The 14154-nt window shown below is 42.8% G+C and overlaps 1 protein-coding gene across 3 annotated transcripts in view; it reads right to left on the bottom strand.

Moving 5' to 3' along the window:
- The window catches only part of ncor1 (nuclear receptor corepressor 1), a 79064-nt gene that overhangs the window by 18557 nt on the left and 46353 nt on the right, over positions 1–14154 (bottom strand). Inside the window, exons 18-30 of one of the 3 annotated variants that reach the window (XM_054754235.1) lie at positions 12889–13025; positions 12719–12812; positions 9971–10403; positions 9768–9891; positions 8479–8656; positions 7817–7984; positions 5143–5309; positions 3767–3881; positions 3561–3646; positions 2139–2307; positions 1943–2065; positions 1109–1192; positions 787–1046 (exon numbers count right to left, since the gene is read on the bottom strand). In XM_054754235.1, coding sequence (XP_054610210.1) covers positions 787–1046; positions 1109–1192; positions 1943–2065; positions 2139–2307; positions 3561–3646; positions 3767–3881; positions 5143–5309; positions 7817–7984; positions 8479–8656; positions 9768–9891; positions 9971–10403; positions 12719–12812; positions 12889–13025 — 2138 coding nt within the window. The remainder of the gene's footprint in view (positions 1–786; positions 1047–1108; positions 1193–1942; positions 2066–2138; positions 2308–3560; positions 3647–3766; positions 3882–5142; positions 5310–7816; positions 7985–8478; positions 8657–9767; positions 9892–9970; positions 10404–12718; positions 12813–12888; positions 13026–14154) is intronic. The other 2 variants (XM_054754236.1, XM_054754238.1) reach the window with 2 other exon arrangements.

Below are 14154 nucleotides of genomic sequence, written 5' to 3'. Positions count from 1 at the left end.
AATGTTCAATTATGGCAGAAGTGTTGTGAGGAATGAGACATGGCAAGTCACGTCTTGAAATCTCTGGTGGTGTAATGTTTACTGTTTGTCATTTACAATGCCGTGTGCGTTGGAGAGCGTTCACTAATTGATGAGCCCAGACTGCACTTTGGAGAGAAGTTGAATGCACCTTCTTTGTTGAACCAACTTGGAATCGTTTATGTGCAAAGTATATTATCCGTGACCAAAGTTAACGCTCACCTGTCATTCCTCTGTCAAACTGTTATATTGTGACCATTTTATTCTCAAGATGCTGTTTCCACTTGTTGCTACATTGCTAATGCTAACGCCATGTTGGCCAGGTGAGATGTGTTCGGGGACATCACGCAAAACATGATTTCAATGTGTTAAATTGATCTTGTGTTTAAATTGGATTACAAAGCATGTTAATGCCAGTGTACCTGTGAGACAAATGATAAAATGTGAAAAGAACTTCAAATGTGAATTACAAAGCATCAGCCAAACAATATACCTTCCGATTACAACCAACTCAAACACTTTGCATGTGCAAGTTGCCGTAAGAAGTGCTCAGAGGTGTGAGGAATGACACATGAGTGTCCCGTGGCCAAGTCGTGTTTGTTACGGGACACACTGCCATTCGAAGAGCTCCATAATCCACCTGAGCGTGTGTGATGCATTAAAGCAGCAGCACTGTTGCGCTGCATTTCCCACATCGAGTTGTGTATCTTTCACGCATACTTGCTATTTTTGACAGCCCTAATTAATATTAATTAGAACGTAATTTACCAGTCTAACCTGAGGCACGGATCCCTCAATGACCCTCCTATCTGACAGGTCAGGGGTCTTTCTGAGGTCCTGGCCAGGCTGGTCTTGTCGAGGGATTTCATGAATGGAGCGCCCGGTCTCTTTAATGGTGTTGACCCCCTCGTATGGCTTTCCTTTGCCAATACCCCCATCAAAAGAGCGGATGGGAGGGCTCTCTCGTTTAATGCGTTTTCCATATTTCAGAGTGTCTTCGTATGTCTCTGCTGCGGTTCTAGGTGTCCCTGAAAAGATAATAAACATCTTTTAGCATTCCAAAAGTGGGAAATGTACTATAGGTTGCTACCTTGCATGATGGATCCGGCGATTAGTGATCTTTCTTTGGCATCTCCGTGGAGAACTTCTCTGGGCATGGCTCTGCTAATCAAACCTGAGCACAGAAGCACAATCACTCACATAATTGGTCACATATACAACCATACAGTATAATCTGTGGACCATACTGTCCATTTTGATATTGACTGGATACCATGTAAATAGACGCCCAGTCCTGGAGATACCCATACTTTTCTCCAAAATGTTTCAAAATCTCATTCATTGATTGCCTTTAATTTGCGGCCAATGGTTGTAATCAGAACAAACAACACAACTAAGATTTTAAGTATCAACAAACTTATAAGCAATTTAACAATAAAGTGAAATCTCGGTTAGCATACACCTTAGTTTGCGTACATTTTCCGGTTTTCGTACAATAATTGTGCAAGTTTTGTCGTGTCCAGTGCAGTAGTGCAACCGTTTTCTTCATGCATTGTTCTCACAAAACAAAACAACCTTGTTAGCGTGCTAATACGGGCAAACAGCACCCCAAAGTCAGCTCTGTCGCCCATCTACAGCGTCGTCAGTGGTTGACTGTGTAGTTGTTTGCTAACTACCACAGCTAACGCCACAAGTCTCTGCTTTTCTTTTGATCACGGCTGCAAAATAAGCCACAATGGAGCCAAACAAAGTTGCAAGCCAGCATTTTGAAAAGAAGGTGAGAAACATCATTGAAATGGAGAAATAACTCATGTGCTTGTGCTTGGCGGAGGTAACAATATAACACTATGATACTTTATACTAGTGTTGGTGTCGATCCTATTGACATCAGGATCAATCCGCCCAGCACATATGAAAGCTCTACCTTCGAATGGAGCTCCTTCTCTGCCAGCGTGGCCTCTGCCAATGGACCCCTCCATGTCATAGGTGCGTTTCAACTCATGGCCACTTCTGGGGCTGCGGGTGTTCTCCCTGGGGTTCTTGATAGCTTTTGAACACACACACAAGCCAAATGATGGGAGAAATACACACACCAGATTGAAGAATGTCAACAAACGTACCATCATAAGAGAGGATGTGACCACTCTTGCCTTCATAGATAACGTGACCTTTAGTCAGTTGGTCTCCTCTGGACTTGTCAGAGCTGCTCAGGTCTTCTGTGGCCAGTTTGGTGATGGTGCCCTTCAGCAGGTCAGCAGCAACAGTAGACTGGGGGAGGGCTGGAGTGCCCTGAAGAGGAAAGAACAAAGACATGATGCAACACACATGAAAGCTTTGGTTGTTTCACTTGTAAAAGTCTAACTGGGTGCTTTGATCATTCTTACTCCCACCGTTTTTGTCCTCGAACTCCTCCTCCATTTTTCTACCGATTCAAACCAAGCCGTTCAGCTCATTTGGGAATAGTTTGCCATCTATTTCAGATATTTCAAAACATTCCCACATTTTCCAAAAATCCCCAGATTCCACTTTTCGCATTAAAAATGAATGGGCCATTTTTCAACCTTCACATCTCACCCCATTCCAACCATTCCACCATGAAACCCTTCCACTCATTCAGGGCTTTCAAACTGACCATTTTTCACAGGCCCAACATTTTTATTTTTGTAACACTACTTCCTCTTCTTCTTAGATTTCTTTCAACATCCAGACTTCTGACGTTATCCACACCATTCCAACATCCAATTGTTCAACATGTTCAGGACATTCAGGCTACCTGTTCTTCACGTGACAAAAATGTTTGCTTTATGTAAAATCCCGAAAAAAATCCTAAAAACTAACAATTGTTACTGCTGCCACATTTCTCAACCCATTTGAATCATTCCAAGTCAAAATGCACAACTCAATCACTCCGGGTATACTGCGCTATCAGGCTACATGTTAGCATGCTAGCGTTGGTAGCATGCTAACATTAGCATTGTGGCATTTTCTGCCATTTTTAGGAGTATTTACATACACACACATTTAGCGCTACCATGCTAGGTGTTGCATGCTAACGTTAATATAGCAGCATTTTGATAAGTAGAACTCATAGAACTCAAAAAAAGGAAAAAAAAAGGAAAAAAAAAAAAAGTAGAACTCATAGCAACACTTTATGCTATCATGGTAAGTGTTAGCATGCTAACATTAGCATAGTAACATTTTAGCCATATTGATGAGTAGAAACTTAAGTCCTAAACTATAAACACTTAGTGCTATTATGTTAGGTGTTAGTATGTTAGCGCTAGCATGTTAACATTAACATAGCATTTTTTGACACTCATAAGTATTAACATATGCAGACAGTTAGCGCTACCATGCTATTCAATATTGCTTTGCAATCTCTTGCTATAGTTTTTTTGGTTGCTTCCACGTTTTTTCCCCCCCCGTGTCCTAAATACTCATACATTCATTCTGCATTTCGAGACCCACGCCTTTCCTGCTCATTTTCTGTTTTTCCCTTCAACTCTTTATTCTGCTTAAGCATTCAAATGCCATCTAGTTACCTGAGTGATTGAGCCTCTGAAAGCCAGGCTCTCGCCCATTTTTGTCAGGTTTCCTCTACCGTCATGCATTGATGGAACTGCTGCTCCTGGAAACAAGTGAAGTGATGACAGAACATTTTCCATGCATGTTTGCTCATTTAACAGTTTCAACATCACATCATTACATCAGGAACAAAATGTTTGGGTTTGACAAGGTCATGACTTACCAGACTTGTTGGGATCCTGGTGCCGAGGCAGACCCAGAGAGATGGAGCCCACAGTGCTCTTACTCCCCTCAGGCCCATAAACAGCGTGGGAAGGAAGGTACGTACCTGGGGTTCCCTACACAACACGTTAGCTCAAAGTTGGTATCAGATGCCATAATGGCTTGTAACAGTGATTCTCCACTGGTGGGCTGTCACCCAAAAGTGGGTCACTGAGGCGTTTTCAGTGGGTCGCGGATCAAAAAAAAATGCATGCAATGACACGATCTCTGTGTCTGTGCCGTTTGCTTGCTACACCGCCACCAGATGCGTGCGTAGGCAGTCCCTTTACATATAACATATTTGAGGAGTTGAAAAATTTACACAATTTGGGTCGCCGCTTGTCACTGAGAAGTGATGAGAGGTCCCGCAGCCGAGCCAGTTGACAATATCTTTAAAAGTGTTACATTTCCTTTGCCCAACTGTTGAAACTGACATCAAAGAAGCTATGAACAGTCGGGTATACAGTCGTCCCTCGCTATATCGTGGTTCCAATATTGCTGCCTCACTATATTGCGTTTTTTTAAAAAACAAATGACGGCTGTTTTGTGGTTGGCTATGGCCTATTGTGGTCACTAGGCATCAGTAATGTTAGGAAACACGACGTTAGATTACATGACCTTTCACACTGCATGGAGACTGGCACTCAGCCAGCAGAACCCAGCCCACATGCCAAGGCCGAGACGGACACACCAGGACACGCCATGGCTGAGACGGACACACCAGGACACGCCATAGCCGAGACGGACAAACCAGGACACGCCATGGCTGAGATGGACACATTAGGACACGCCATAGCCGAGACGGACACACCAGGACACGCCATAGTTGAGACGGACTCACCATGGCTGAGATCGAATGAAAAAAAAGGTTCTCCTCTCATTCATTCCATGTGGAAATGGTAAGTTTTTGGCTTCTTTGTCCTTCCCCGCTCTGTTTGAAACACTTAAGTTCAAAGTTAAGTTTAGAGAAAGTAAATTGGAGAGGCTAACTAGTTAGCTTGCAATGCTAGTAGCAGCAGTCTCTTATGTCCCTGCAGTGATCCGGTAGCCTGTGCCATGTGGTGTAAAGAAAGAATAATAGCAGTGTAAAGGTGACTGTAGGAGTGTTATTTTGTGTCTGCGAGGATCTAATAATGTTAAAACCCATATTTAGAAAGTCATAAACAGGTTTTCTATGCTCTCACTACAAAAATATTCAATTTATTAATATTTAATCCTACTTCACGGAAATTTAATTATCGCAGTCGGGTCTGGAACCAACATACCGGCGTAAACGAGGGACGACTGTAATGATGTCAGCGCACTGGTGTGAACTTCAAGTGCTGCCCGGGGGCTTACCTGAGATATGGAGCCCCCGTGAATGAAGGATGGCTTGTCTGTGGGTTTGGTGGTTGGAATGAGAGGAGGAGGAGAGGGAATGTTGGGAGGTCGACTGGGTCTGCTGAAAGTCATCCGCACTCCATCTGGCAGACTCTGGATCAGCTGGTTGGGGGCTGGGTGGAGGACTGGGGAGGGGAAAAAATAGACATTCATGGGTATCAGCCGACATGAGGGCAATAGAAGTAAACATTGAGGCTTATTTACAGTACACCAACTCTACAATAGATAGCTCATGCAATACTGGAAAGGAGGCTGCAACGGTTAGGTTCATATCTTTCCAATACAACATGCCTTTTGAACTTGTATTTGATTGAAATGACCAACATTTGTTTCAACTCAAAAGTAGAGTTTTTAAATGAGAGGAATGTGGTGCAGCTGTACCTGCATTCTTATTTCATTGATTTAATATTACAAAATTGGAAAAACTCAAAATTCAACTGCACATGGCAATAAAGATTTCTTATTACCCCAATTTTCTAAAATGATGGAGAAGCTATTCAATAACAGGCTGGACACATAATGAAGAAGTATGCTCTGTGGTACTCCCATATCTAACTTGTGTGGAGACACGGGGTAATAACCACAAAAGCTAAATATACTGCAAAAAAGATTAGTGAGGATCATTCATAATGCCGCATATAGAAACCATACAAATCACTTATTTTTAAAATCACAAATATTAAAATTCGCTGTTTAGTACATTTTCAAACTGCTAAAATGATGCATAAAGCTAACAACCTGCTACCCAAAAATGTCATACAATACTTTTCTACAAGAGCGAAGAAATATGATCTTACGGAAAAGCTAAACTTGAACACTTATGTGTGAGAGCAACGCTACAAAGCCACAGCATTTCAGTACGTGGAATGAAATGATGGAACGGATTGAGTGAGGGACTCAAACGATGCACCAAGACGAGCAAATTCAAAAAAAAGAATACAAGCAGTTGATGTTTGTATTGATGTAAATACAAGGAAGAAGAGTCTTGAACTTGTACTGTTATGCTTGTCTCTATTCATTATTATTTATTTATTATTATACTGATTATTATATTTATTGTGAAAGAAATCTTAATAATGACATTTTTTAAATTATTTTTCATATTATTAATTATTATTCATATTATAATATATTATAATACTATAATCAAAATTTATAATCATATTGTTACATGACTATCATTATTCTATGTATTTAAAAAATCACATATGGAATACAGGAAGTGAATAAATATACTGTAATAGATGTGGAACGGATGGGGGGTGGGGGGGGGCTAGGATTAAATAAGCGTTGCTTCTTCCTACTCCTTTTGGACATGTGGAACTGTGAATTGAATTATGTGATGTATTCCACTGTAGCTTGCATGCATGTTCAAATCAAATGAAAGCATTACCAAAGATAATTAAACATAATTAATTCATCAATAGCTGTTCATAGATTCAGTACTTTCATCAACATCACATATTTCCACCGTGCTATTAAGCATTCCAATTATAAAATAAAAACAATTATCAAAACCACAATACAGTCCAAGTCAAGGCAACACATCAAAAACCGAAGTGATAAAAAAAGATGTTTACAGAGTAACAGCAACAATAACAAGTAAGCGTAGAATTCTGTAATAGATTGTTTAAAAAGGTCTTGCATGGAACTAGCATCTACAAATGCGAAGGGGACTTTTACTGTATATATATGCATCTTGCCGCTGACTTGTTTTATCCGGAATTTAGATAATAAAGATGAAAACTGCATGCGTGCACGTTTTGCATGACGCTTGAGACGCCACAAGAGCAGCCACTGATTGCTTCCGCCTGCAGAGGAGTAACAGCGAATCAGGAGAGGACTTTGATGTCAGCTGACTGATGACGTTTGTGACTTGGGTTACAGTATGGTTTGATTGGTAGCGGTATGGAAAGGTTTGCTCTATTAGTTAATGCTGCATGTTTGTTTATGCAACAACCTACCCCTCCTGTCCCATCAATAAATCAACATTCCACTCAAGCCAACAATATCCAACACACTTTTAAAAAGCCAAGCTAAAGTGTCAACTCAGAAGAGCAAGTAAGAAAGTCATGTTATTTGAGGTTGAAAAGCCACACAGGAGTTTCTCCTTTTATTCCAACTATGGATGTTGGCTAAGCTGACATCCATCATGGACAACACCTCTCACCCGCTACATGACACTGTTGTTTCCCTGGGCAGCTCCTTTAGCAGCAGACTGTTACACCCACGGTGTAAGAAGGAGAGGTTCCGCAGGTCCTTCATACCGACCGCTATCAGGCTCTACAACACCTGAACCATTTTTTATTCACTATGTCTATGCATTGCATGCATTGTCAATGACTATGCATTCTTTACTTGTGTACATACTTGTGTATCTTGCTTGCTGCTGTAACAGATGAATTTCCCTGCTGTGGGATTAATAAAGTACTACTACTACTACTATGACTACTTAACACTCAACGTACACTAAAGAGGCAAGTGTGGCAAGCCCAAAAAGGAGCTTCTATAGTCTCCGGAGAATACATACACTGTACATGGAACCAACACGGGAAAGAAAAATGCTTTGGAGGCATCTGGGTCAGAGCAGACAAGAGGAGGAAAAGAGGGGAGCGAAGATGTGTGCTTTTACCTGGCGGCACAGTGTAGCGGGAAGCATTGGGGATGTTGGGGTCAGGCTGGGGTGAGGACTTGCTTAGATCCCTGGGGGACAGTCTGTGAGGGGAGCCTGACCTACCAGAGAGGGCCTCCTGGTCCAGAGCCAACATCATTTCATAAGGCATGTAGGGAGGGGGCTTACCTGCAGTACACAGGTATGAAGACAAAGGCAAGATGACCACTTTTGAAAAAAGGACAACTCAATGCCATTGAGCATCGAGCATGACCCAGACTGAGAGGGTGCAAACAGAACAAGAGGCCACCTGGACACACGCACACCGCAACCTTTGCAACAGACACGTTGGTCTTACAGCTGCTCTGCTTGCATGGCACCCACTAAAGGGCGCTAAAAGCTTTGCGGCATGCAACACAGTGGCTTGCCTTACTGATGGCCTTTCAAGTCATGCAAAATCACCAGACACCTCTCCATACCCATGAACACATCTCAGGAACAGCAACAATACAGGCTAACTTCTTGTGTGGGCTTAGGCTGAACAGCATTGACGAGCAACAGCAATCCTAAGGTTTGTTTTGTTTTTTGTGCAGCCACAATAAATAGTTCATGGAATACACAAGGAGCATGTGTAAGAGCTATGAACAACAGGGACTATTCATGAGTGGCTTTTGCTCTTTTACCATCTCTGTCGAGTACACTTGGGCTGCGAGTGTTGAAGTGTGGTCTACGCTCCACGTCCCCCTGATCCTGCCTCTGCTTGTCGTCTTGATGTGCTGACGCATGCACGGCTTTGATTTGGTGCTGCAACATAGCAAAGCCGCTGATGGTCACTGAACCGGAGCCATAAGGACCGGGTACCTGGACATGGAGGAGGAGACAACAGCATAGCGAGAAATAAATTGTCTGGCAACAGCAGCATTGTGGAGAAAGTACAATAACAAAGACATACACTGCACATGATTGGATTGTTATTGTGATTGCAGGGATGAAACAAGATAGAAAATACACAAGTTATGCTGAAAGTCTCCATATTTACGTCTCATTAAAGCCTAGGTCACAACCGGTCGTCAAGCCTCCTATGGCCGGTGTACGTGCAAAACAACGCAAGAAATGTGGGTGATACGCTGATCTGTGAGCCGTAGACTGGCTGCAGACCAGCCGTTCAGGTTCTTGGGCATGTCAAACTAACTGTACAGGCACTTACGTTTTTTTCACCTTGCTTTGTGCGTCGTCCATACGGCCAACGTGTCTTTCGTACATTTTGCTGGTGTTAGGTTTGGACATAAAGTAAATTTTTTTGTACATGGCACTTTCGGACTCCTACGTGTGCCGTGCACCACACGTGCACCCACATACGGAATTAATGCGGCCAGCACGAGTTCAGATATTGCAGACATCCTCCATGCATGACCAGATCTTACTCCTTCATAGTCACAGCTACGTTCTCCACAAACAAACAAACAAAACAAAACGATTTGGGGAGCGCCAAAAAAATAATCGTAAGTCCAGTTGTGACCTGTGACTCAATTCCTTTCTGTCATGCCCCCCCAGGGGACAGAAATGTTCACGTCCCCCTGATTTGAAATACGATAGAGAAAGTGATCATTTCTATTTATTGATCTGTAGTATACAGACTGGACTCCAAACAGAAAGCAGGAAAATGCACCCAAACGGAGAGCAGTGAAGCATACGAGCGTATTCAAGAGTCAAATGTGTTGAGTATCATACTTTTGTATACATGGCAGGTCTGCACTAACATTGCAAGTACTCCCTGCCGCTCATAGCCCCCCCACCCACACCTACCCTAATCCAACAGTTCAGTACGCCCCCCCCCCAAGAAGAAGCACTGGCATAAACTTACATAAGTTATGCAAGTGTGAAATCAAGTGATTGTCACTCAACTGGTGTCTACAAGCTTTGGATGTTCGCACACTGCCCCTTGTGATTTCTATTAGAAATGTAAACTAACCATCGGTGGGATGGCAGCTGCCCGCTGATGCATCTGCTGGATGTTGAGAGGAGCTTGCTTGGATGAAGACACCAGGACCGTGCCTGCAGGGCTGAGCAAAGAGGGCTTCTCCATAGAAAGTATTCTGCAGGAGCAACAGTTACCATGGCATGAAAAAAGCCAGCATTCATTGAGAACATGTACTCTGGGAAAAAAAACCCTACCGCTGTCTTTCAGGCTCTGCTTCTACATCTTCATCTGCACTGCAGGTGGCGCTGGAGTCGTTATCCGAGTGGAGCTCCCTCTGCCTTTCATGGTGATCTCCTTTCTCCTTGATCTCAGGTTCCATTTTCACCTGAATCTCTCCCGATTTCAAGTCCACTTCCAGAGGTTCGGTTTTTGGATGGACCACACCTGAGTAGGAAGCCACTCTGGTCTTTTCCTCTTGAGAACCAGCCTCGCCCTCTGGGCTTTTCTCTTCCTTGACGCAGAGATTCCCATATGAGGAAGGGTCAGATGTCTTTGCATTGCTGACTTGATCATCTGAGCTCTGAGCATCTCCTGCAGCGCCGTCTGGTTTCTTGGAGTCGCCAGACTTTGCAGGATCAGTTTGAGAGGGGGAGGGGGCACTCTCTGTATCGGAGCTATTGTCACCTCCTGAACAAGTAAACAGGAAAAATAACATCAATGTAGAATAAACATGTAATAATATACCAATTAGCGATGTTCCGATCGATCGGCCACTCATCAGTATATGCCCACAAGTGCCTTTCAACGCCAATCACCTGTGACTTGTACTATTGCAGGCCGTCCAATGCGTGCGGTGTAATGTCTCGCCCTAAATAACGACTTGGGCAGCATCCTCCTCCCACCTTCCTTCACAGTGCGCAGGCGAGCCAAAACAAAAACTGTCTTGTCTGCCGTGTGGAACCTAAGTGCCACCACAAGTGCCAACACATGCCACCAAAACTATCTTGCGGGGGTAGCACGTTAAAAAGCTTTAATTTAATATGGCATTTGAAGAACAAACACGTGACACAAGTATGGGGAGTTTTCAGGGCTCACGGTGTGATCATCAGTCAGACAGCAGCCATGTGGCCAGGACTCGCACTCGCCAGCACTCGTCAGACGGCTAAGCTAATAAGACAAAAAAATAATTGACTTCATCATACAAGATCACCAGCCTTTCTCAGTGGTGGAAGACACCAGGTTCTTGAAAAGTCCTGCCAGCTCATCCAAAGTCTCCTTAAAGAAGGCGTCTCATCCTCTGGCAGTTTCACCAGTGATACATGTTCTCTTGAAAATGTTTTTGTCTAAAGGAAGGTGATTTTATGCTTTCGTTTTTTAGATCATATAGCCAGTAGCAGGGGCACACCTCCTTTATTAATTCATGTCAAATTTGTGTACAATGTTTTGGGCCTCCTGGTGGTCAAGGGACATTGGAATTGTCCCGACTTCACCTTCATACGGCACCCCCGGCCAATAACACTCATCATAAATCAATTAAAAAACGTACAATTAATCCTCTGATCAGTATTGGACGATTTCCATCCTGGATGTTCGGTATCGGATTCGGCAGCATAAAACCCTGATCGGAGCATTTTTAATATAGATATAAAGAAAATGAACAGTAAGCAAGTTTCATAATAATCATGTGAATGAACCAACAAATAACATGAGAAATACGGGATGGAATAAAGCAGTCTGCTTCCATTTGATACCACACGCATCCCAAGCGATCCAACAGTATCTTATCTTTTTTTGGTAGTCACATCAGTGTTGCCTATGCTAAGCTGAAGACTCCGAAGATATAATAGTAATACTGATACATTGTTTGGGACCTTTTATTCTTGACTACGTGACTTTATTAACCTTGTTTGATTTTTTAAAAATGGCCTACAAATGTATACCCAAAGTAGACGTCAAGGTGTCCTTGAACCATCCGGAGTAGAGGCATGGTTTTGAAAGCTAACAAGCTGAAATGTATCCCCCCCCCAAAGACAGAATCTGTGCTACTGACAATGAGGAAGAAGAGTCGGAATACACTGAAAAAGAAGAATTCTTTGGAGGTTCGCCCATACAGTGGAACCTTGGTTAGCGTCATTAATCCGTTCTGAAGGTCCCACTGTAACCGAATCATACTCTACCCAAATCCGTTTTTTCCCCACAAGAAATAGTGTAAATCCAAATAATCCCCTCCAGAAAGCCAAAAACATTATGTACACCGAGTCCTTACCTAATCCTGTTTGAAATTGAACAATGATCCTCAAAAAGGGAGCATTTTACCCAGCTTTTTCTAAAGTTTGATTTTCGTGAAACATTTAGCAGTTCAACTAACTAAGATTATCATATATCATATAACGTGTACAACATGAGATGCAGCTCACCAGGCCATTCATCAAGTGCAGTTTGGGATTCCATGAGAGATAGAGTCAAATAAACATGTGAGAAGCCACTGTGGCCTCCTGCTGTTGTCAATTTCTAGAGAATTGCAGATCGTAATCATTTTTACAGAAAAACCTCCATTTGCATCATAATTCTTTGTCACATGCACAATGGTCTGTCTTCAGTGTGTAATGAGCGTGATGGGAACACAAAGAGGAGGAAAGATGGCCAGACCTGCTGGATCAAGATGTGGATGGGCACATTGTGCTCAAGTAGCAGGCTTTCGTGATTCTTTCTAGCCAAGAGCTCTTATGTAACGGCCACCACCACATTTCGTCTCTTTTCATTTCCCTCACCCTTATCATTTGACACTTCCTTGTTCTTACTTGTGAGGATCAGCTGGTCTTCTCATTTCTCCTGAATTCTTTCTCCTCTGACCGCTTATTTAACCCAAAGCAATTAGCAAGTATGACAGTTGGCGAGACAAGGAAAAACCAAATCAGAAACACTGTCCTTCACCCAGTTAGCCCTTGAACTGGCTGAGATAATCTGTACAAAAGACATCAGTACGCATTTATCGCTCTAACCTTCACTGTCATCCGCATTGTCCTCGTCGTCATCAGGTGAGGCTGTGGTCAGACCTTCACCTTGAGCTCCATCGGCCCGAGCCCGCCGTGTGTCCTGCACATCACAAACAGACACAAAGTCACTTCTTGCATCTGAAATGGCACACCGACACAGCGGATGAACGGCTCACCTGCTTATGCTGCTGAAGCAGGTTGTCCAGATTGTGACGTCTTTTGTAATTGAAATAGAAGTTCTTGCACTGTGCCTCACTTTTGGTGCCCACCATTTTGGCGATGGCCGGCCAGTTGCGCCCATGCTCAACTAAGCCTGGTGAAAGACAAAAGAGGCACTCTTAATTTGCCTGACTTTGGTAATACTGTAATGAATAGGAACTATAAAGAAGGCTCAGCGATAGTTGACAGACACATTTTGTAATGGTTTTCAACTGTCAATGCCATCTACGCATGTAGACAATGGATTTACATTCATGTATCCACTGCAACTGCAACACAGTTTTGTTGCGTGCAGAGCAAAGGTGAGTTTTATTTGCATAAAACTTGTTCTGTGTTATTCTGCCTGTGACCTACCGTCCATTCCAGTACTACTGGACTGACTGATTACTGCTCCTGAGAAGAATGATGAATGATTCATTTGCACTGCATCCAAATGGTTATTTTTGGTCTGTTGTTACCTTGCAACAATCACCTCTTTGCAGAGTCCTGACTGATTGTCTATGTGAAAAACAACTACAGTTAACATGAATATCTTCTTGGAGCACACCATCTCAATTTATGCTTGCTTTCTCAGGAAATTTGTCACAGGTGTGACTCTCGAAATAAAATGAATCAATAAGGGCACATTTGATCACTTTTCAGTACAAGAAGGTTCCCAGTACTGTGGAAGCTCCGTTAGCGCATGTTGAAAATTTAACTTGTGTACATTTTTTCCGGTTAGAGTACAATATGGCGCGCGTCTAAAACATCCTTGTAGCAGCTTGCTAAAACATGGAAACAGGAACCGGAAGTCAGCTCCGTCTATGATGTCATCAGCTGTTGACTTTGTAGTCACGCCACGTCTCATGCCTCAAAAACAAGCTTTTACAGTTTTACATGAAGAAAACTATTCAAAATGCATATAAATGACATATGAAAGGGATAAGTGAACGTTTAAGGTTACTTTTACCTTTATTGAAGACGGGATTGATGCCAAAGACACAACGTGGCAGCGAGATCAACAAGGACACCAGTGTTTCTCACCCTCTCTATCAAAATGCCGGCACTTGTAACTTTCTTTGGCTTCATTTTGGGTTATTTAGCGGTCATGATGAATACAAAAGCAGAGACTTGACGTGAGAAACACTACTGAACTCAAGAAATAACTCATGGTAAAATATGAAGGTGTTGTCCGTGTTGAAGGTCAAAGTAACCTTAAATGTTCATTAATCTCCTTCATTCAT

Source organism: Dunckerocampus dactyliophorus, chromosome 16 (assembly GCF_027744805.1).
Source record: "Dunckerocampus dactyliophorus isolate RoL2022-P2 chromosome 16, RoL_Ddac_1.1, whole genome shotgun sequence".
NCBI classification, from domain to species: domain Eukaryota; kingdom Metazoa; phylum Chordata; class Actinopteri; order Syngnathiformes; family Syngnathidae; genus Dunckerocampus; species Dunckerocampus dactyliophorus.
This window is presented reverse-complemented; position numbering and strand designations above follow the sequence as displayed.